At 35.8% G+C, this 7,421-nt stretch overlaps 1 protein-coding gene across 2 annotated transcripts; it reads right to left on the bottom strand.

Moving 5' to 3' along the window:
* Positions 1 to 510: 510 nt before the first annotated feature.
* Positions 511 to 2,031, bottom strand: LOC145038349 (uncharacterized). 2 transcript variants are annotated; one of them, XM_078986736.1, is made up of 2 exons: positions 904 to 2,031; positions 511 to 754 (listed from the first exon to the last, which is right to left on the bottom strand). In XM_078986736.1, exons 1-2 carry the CDS (start codon positions 2,027 to 2,029, stop codon positions 711 to 713), a joined length of 1,170 nt encoding a protein of 389 aa, XP_078842862.1. In that variant the 5' UTR covers positions 2,030 to 2,031; the 3' UTR covers positions 511 to 710. The 2 variants fall into 2 exon arrangements, with proteins under 2 accessions (XP_078842862.1, XP_078842861.1); XM_078986735.1 differs by having other exon boundaries at positions 511 to 2,031.
* Positions 2,032 to 7,421: the final 5,390 nt, after the last annotated feature.

Genomic DNA, 7,421 nt, shown 5'->3' with positions numbered 1-7,421 from the left:
AAATACATACACTACCAACCATGAGAGTACACAAAGAACCCCAAACAATATTTATCAATCAAGAACATTAAACGTGCATCATAACTGTTACAAGATTCAATGACGTTAATCAATGGGTTTGATTGCTTTCATTAGGAAAACTAGTCTTTCCAGATTAATTTGGATACAGCTGGTGTATCTTTGATATAACCATGTGCTGTTCTAGTACCAAGTTAATCTTTAATATTTAATTTGTTTGTGCAACATTCATTGACGACGCACTGTTGAAGCCAATCAAATTTCTAAAATCTAACTATAACTTCAATCTTTTTCTAGCAAGAGAAGTTTGATTAATCCCGAATGCTAGTAATTAATCAATAAGTGAAACTGCATATGAGCAGTTTTAATGCGTCTGTTTTTCTTAGATGGACATAATAACTTTTAATGACATTTGCCACAAGAAAAAAATCTAATTTATACAACTTGATAACCATCATATTGCTCGAAAACTTTCCAACAAGAAGTCCATGCTTAAGAGACAAAGGGAGTGGATTTTTTTGCCACCTTTACTGCTTGGAATATTGATATAAGACAATTACGTTCTTCAGTATCTTCAAATAACATGTTATTACATCAAATAAATAGTGTTTTTGGAAGTAGCTATATATTTTGTATACCAAGTAAAGAAACAAAATGGCATATTTTCGACACAGATGCTCCCATTATTCTCGTCATCCATTATACTGAACCGTCGAACAAAAAGATGGAAAGGTGACTGAAAAACAATAATTGTAATTTAGGTAGACAAACACACAACAACTGTTCCAGTAAAACATTGTTAATCTCTTTGGTTTTGTGGATGGAAATGCAAAAGATTGGTGTGAGGATAAATAACGGAGCTAAGACTTTGTTCATGAATATCACCTGTTGATGAAGCAGTATTTGGTAAAATCCCGTAGTTGTCAGATTCCAGTCTGATATTCTCTGAATCCCAACCTCCAAGAAAACCCAAAAATGTGTTGCTAGAATTTAACCACCCAGCAGGCGGATTCGCAAAACTTTTGTTGTAACCATATCCGGAAAAATATGATGAAGAGCTTGCAGCAGTAGCCCTCAAATAGTCGTCGGTTTTTTCTGAAATACCATCCATCTGTGCCTGGTCATAAAAATGATGTGTACCTGAATGTTCAAGAGGAGAATTTGATGATTCTTTGATGTAGTGGTTATTAGGGTTTACTGAAAACCCTAACTGCAGTTGGTCAAAATCATCATTACAGTTTGATCCAAACAGCTGTTTCGATTTCTCAAGATTGTTAATCATCATTCTCTCTCGAGTTCTTTCCCTTGCTCTTGCCCTTGCCTTGTCCCTCGACTCCCTTGCTAAAACATCACTTTCTGTTGGCTTTCTTGAGTTCCAACTGTCCATATCATCTTGGAGCCTCAGTTGTTTACCTTTGTTGGAAGAAGGATTGTTATAGTCAATGTCCGAATCCACTATGCAATCGGACATAGGGGATTGGCATCTCTCGTTATTCTCGTTGCTTATGCTTTGAGTTGTGTTTTGTGACTGAAACCCTTCGGTGACTTCTTCTATTGCCTTCTTAGACTTGGAAAAGAGCCACTCAATAGTTTTACTTGCTTTGTCAAACCCTAACATATCTTGAAGACCAAAAAACTTGCGAGCAATATGGAGAGACAATCGCATTCTTCTATCTCTAAGGCCCTGAGCTGTATGAATCTTGCTATGTCTGTCTTTTTTCCCAGCACTTCTTTTCTTCCTTACACGCTTTGTTTTACCAGGTGATGGTGGTGGCGGAGGCTCGTTTGCAGTGCTGCTTGTGGACGTTTTTGATCTATCGGTGCTAAGGTGATGCAGTTGGTGGTTTTGGATTACTGGGCTGGTAGATATCTCATCAAGGAAAGGCAACGGAAACTGCCCAAACAACGCAGCCTCTTGGTCATGGTTTGAATCAAGATTTTCGTTATTTGCTCCCTTGTTTGAAGAGGCCAATACAGTGTCGTTGTTGCTCGAAGGAAATAGGTAATCCATACTCTGAGAGAGAGAGAGAGAGAGAGAGAGAGAGAGAGAGAGAGAGAGAGAGAGAGAGAGAGAGAGAGAGAGAGAGAGAGAGAGAGATTGCAGTTATAGTTTGTCACATAGAAATGAAGGAAGATGGAGTTTAATTGCACGATCGTGATTGGGGGGGGGGGGGGGGGGGGGGGGGGGGGGGGTTAAAACGGGTGGATTTAGCAAAGCAACGTAGTTATACTTCATGTGCTTGTATTAATAGGTGTATAGTGGGAGGGATTAAAGCGGACATTAAGTCGATAGGTGTAGAGATGTGGCCAAGTCTAATGGAGGTAAAAAGAGTACAATTATTTATAGACCATTCAACGACAATTAATTAGACTTATAGTTGATGAGAGAATGACCACTTATCATGCATCTTTGACTGATTGAATGACCGTAAAGGAATCTAACTCTCATCGTCAATAATTTTCACATCCTTTCTTTCATAAGAAGATTTCACATGCTTCTTTTAAGGAGTTGTATTATCCTAGATTAGCATGGTTTATTTAGTTCTTATCTTATTGAGATAAATATCCTATTTGTTAGTAATTGGTAGTTAGCTTTTTGTGATCTGACTATATATGTAGTCTTCGTTTGTAACCTGAGGATTATTATGATGATTACCAATTAAAGTTAGTTTATACTAATTCTTTATAGTATCAGAGCGGACCGTTTTCAGGGGACGATAACAATCTCCAGCGAGCATGGCGGGAGATATACCAGAAGGATCCGGCAAGAAAAGCGATGAGGGAATTGATACCACTTCGCCATTCTACATCCATCAATCAAATTATCCTAAACAAGTTCAAGTTAATGATTTGTTGAACGACAACAATTACAACGAATGGAAACAGGATATGACAAATTTTCTCTTGGCGAAAAAAAAGATGGGATTAATAGATGGAACGGTAAACAAGCCTGAGTCAACATCATCCACGTACAAGAGGGAGATAAGAACAAGTGTTCAATATGTGAACACCTCCTCTGAGATCTGGTCAGACCTTGAAGAGCGATTCGAAAAAGAGGGTGCACCTCATGCTTACGAGTTAAAGCAAGCACTCCATGTAACGAGACAATGCACATGTGAAGGTTGTAATTGTTGAATTGGAAAACAACCGAATGAGTTGAGAGAGAAAGAGAGGACTTACAAGTTCTTGATGGGTTTGGACGAAGATTTCGCAATCATCAGAACAGAAGTACTTGCTATGAAGTCAACACCCTCCATTGGAACGGTTACCATTTGTTAGCAGAAGATGAGTAGCAAACGACAATCACAGGTGGAGTGAAAAGAACTGGGACTGAGGCATCATCATTACAGGCTAACTATAATTCGCAGCGGGGACAACGACAACCATTGTCGAAGCAAATTACTCAATCGGTGAATAAAGTGGCATAGAAATTCTTGAAATCAGATAATGAGAAGAAGATTCGATGTTCTCACTATCAGCGAGATGGACACAGCAAGGACAGGTGTTTCAAACTTATTGGGTACCCTGAATGGTGGCCCGGTAAGAAAGATAAACCCAAGGCTACTTGTGTGGAGCTGGGCCCAAGTCCGATCCCTGGGCTTTCAGACGAGCAGTACCGACTCTTTGTTGAAAACTTCAAGGAAGGAACGAATATAACAAAACAGTCAATGGCAAAGATGGCAGGCAGAAATGGAAGCAATGATGGGTGGATTGTTGACTCGGGAGCCACCGAGCACATGACACACAGATGTGATGTTTTGATTATTAAAATCCAAAACCCAAAGGACTCACCTGTTGTTATCCCTAATGGAGACATGGTTCTGGTCATGGGGGAGGGTGAACACACTTTGCCATGAGGTTTAAAATTAAAAGGAGTTTTATTTGTTCCAAGCTTTAATTACAATCTTCTTTTAGTTGGTAAACTTGCAGATGATCTAAACTGTGCTGTTACATTTTTCCATGGTTTCTTTGTGGTGCAGGAGTTGGGGACGAAGCAATTGATTGGTGTAACAACGTGAATTTTTAAAACAATTTTTCATTTTTAAAACAAACATAATTCACATAATTCATTCCAAAAACTCAAGTGTCAAATATCATCTCAAATAAACATATCCCAGAAACTCAAAATAATTAAAACTCCATCAATGTGTACAGATCATGCCGATGCAATCCCACGATCCTCGTTGGTACCTGAAACACATATCACATAAATGGTAAGCATAAATGCTTAGTGAGTTTCCCAAAATACCACATACAACACATATGCCACTCAAGGCTACAACTCTACAATACCTTCTGGTCATTGTGTCTCAGGGGACTTCCGTCCCATATACCTTCTGGCCCTACTTCTCTGACCTTCCGGTTCGTATCATCTCGACCTTCCGGCCCATACACTGTTGACCTTTCGGTCCATATAATAGTACTCATAACATAACATATCAAATACATATCATATAACAACATGCATCACACACACATCATAGCACATAAGACCTTCCGATCACATATAATTACCACTCTATGTAAAGTATAGTGAGAAGAGTTACCTCGTACGATGTCAGATAACCTCTCGTGCTCGATAATCCGACCTAGCCTCCTCTTATTAACATAATAACATCTCCAATCAATACTTTCTCTTGTCCTCATTTCTAAAGAATGGGTAGAAGACCATTCTACCCCTCCCTGACCTTTCTTGAACCAGCTTCACCAAAATCCTAAGGTCAACTGAAGTCAATTCTAGTCAACGGTCAAACATTAACCAAACTCGTCGAGTGTACTCGTGTGACTCGACGAGTCCATGTGTGTCCTCTCAATCCTCATAAATCCTCACTCGACTCATCGAGTTAACCTTTCACTTGATGGGTTACCACTGGTCACGAATTGCGGGGCAACCCGAATCGACTCGTCAAGTCCCCTTATGGACTCGGCGAGTTCCCTCGATGGTAACACTCAAAAGACCATCTGAGGTCTAATATGCTTTCCTAACCTATAGATCTAACCTTTCAATACACAATAATCACGTAAATGGAAGACTTCGAAATTGGGGCGTTGTAATAAAGCTCACGACGTGAGAATATAAGCTTATGACGTGAGAATGATTATTCTAGAAGATAACTACGCGTAAAGCAAGTTTTCTTGTCAAACACGAAATACACTAAGATCATAACATGAGACTGTAATTCTCTCGTTGTGAGACGCACTATAAGGAAACTATAAATACTCCTTTACATAATCGATTGTCGAGTGGTTGGATTGAATATTCTGGAGAGATAGTCAAAATCAAAAAGCAGAAACCTACGAGATTCAAACATTGGAACAAAATTTTGATTAAAGATTAAGACTTTGAAGATTACACATTATATTCGGCTTGCATTAGATTAATCGTGTATAATTCGTATATGTTTTTGTGTTTATTTTCTAACATGAGTAGCTAAATCACTAGGCTTCCATTTAGTTTAGATGAACCCTAAAACTATGTGTTGGTTTCTTGATTTATATTGAGTTTATGAAGTTGGTTAAAGGTTTTGTTTGATTATTATTTTAATCTTTTTGGTTTAATTCAAGTTAAGTGTAGTTTAATGACCATTTGAATTGGATGAACATTTTTAGCTTGTAGATATGATCATTAAATTGCTAGAGTTAGGATTAATCAAAATTTAGATTAAGTAATAAAGATAACAAGCTTAGCTGTGTTAGAGAATATAATTTTATGATAATTGTGTTTAATTTGTTGTCTTAATCATAAATAATTATCTTAGATGTATCTTACATACTAATGTTTAATAATCAATTTTGTATTTGCTTGTGTACGATCATTACAAGTAGTTACATTAACATTGGTAACCAAATAAATAAATCCATGTTTACAAACTTTTCTTAGGTAAAAGAGGGATTCAAATCTAAATGAAACTGTTCTCATAATCTTGATTACAATCATTTCTAGTTAAGTTGTTTGCTTAGTTTTTAGTTAATTTAATCTGAACATGCAATTTCCAATAAAAAAACTCTTTTTAGTTATTTATTTTAGATTAATTTTTAGTAATTATATTATTAGATAAATCGTGTTCCATGTGTTCGATACCCAACTTACCTTACTAAACTAAAAACTGACTAGGTACTCTACCTATAGGTGCATTAGTATTTAAGTAGTTAAGTTTATAAATTTAAAAGTTGATAAATACTATTTGCATATAAGTGAAATATTTTTTTGGATATAATACTATTCTTAAAAAAATAATTGGTATTATGGAAATTGAATTATATTTCTTAAAATGAAAGGAATAAAAATTAGAATATATATTAAAGCAAGAAATGTATTTAATCTTTATATTAAGAGTTATTATAAAAGTATTTGCGTGAATTATTATTGTTAAAATATAAGATGAGTTTAGAATGGATTTAGGAACCGTAAATGCGTATAAATTGTGGATTTTGATTTTGGCTTTCATTTTCATAAAATATATGTTTTCGAAGATTATGAGATGTTTTGTACCAATCTTAAGTTAAGAGTCACACCCCCAAACCAGAACGATGGAAGTGTTCGGGGGCGGAGGACGTCATATCAAGTATAACAAAAATGCATAATAGTAATTAAAGTACAACAACCATTGTATTACAAATTCATAAGTTTTACAACCGTGTTCAAAATATAATGTATATGAACTCAAAGTACAAGTTTAAAACATACGAGTTTATAAATCTCCGACTTCTCAAAAAGTTGTGGTTGTACCTGACTCACTGTTTCCCTAAGAATACAAGTAGATTTAGAAAAAGTGTCAACAATTAAGTTGGTGAGTTAACAAGTACGTTTGTAACTGAAATCTGTTTTCATGTTCATTGATAAAGTAAACATGTTTTTCCTAGAAAATCCTATATTTTTTGCTATGTTGTTATGTAGGCAAAATGTGTGATACTTTTTGTATTGTGAGTTTGTAAAATGTACTTTAGTTCTCGTAATTCCATGAAAGTATATTTTCTCTGTATTGAAATAGTATATCTAGGTTTATTCATGTAATATAGTTTTATAATTAAATAAAACTATGTGAAGTGTTACTTATTCATACACTACTCATTTTATTTAATATCAAATTGTGAGTTATCATAACCATGCTTGATGACCAAGGATCACCTAAAACACGACGTTCTTCAGGCTTCGAAATATGGTACGACAATTATCACCCTAGGCCTGCCAGTCTAGCTGTTGCAAGTAGCTTAGGTGCGTGATTGTCAGTCGCGTATAGATGTATACACAAATGTCATACTCTCGCACAAGGAGACTATGTTTATAATTTTTAGGACTTTTGTTTTATACTTAAATAAGTACTCGAAGCGTGTCTCACAAGAGCTATATCGATAATAAAATGTAGAAATAAAAAGTTACTTTGTAATAACTATACTAAAAG

Source organism: Lactuca saligna, chromosome 4, assembly GCF_052625555.1.
Source record: "Lactuca saligna cultivar CGN05327 chromosome 4, ASM5262555v1, whole genome shotgun sequence".
NCBI classification, from domain to species: Eukaryota; Viridiplantae; Streptophyta; class Magnoliopsida; order Asterales; family Asteraceae; genus Lactuca; species Lactuca saligna.
The sequence above is the reverse complement of the archived record's forward strand: the minus strand, read 5'-3'. Positions and strand labels throughout refer to the sequence as shown.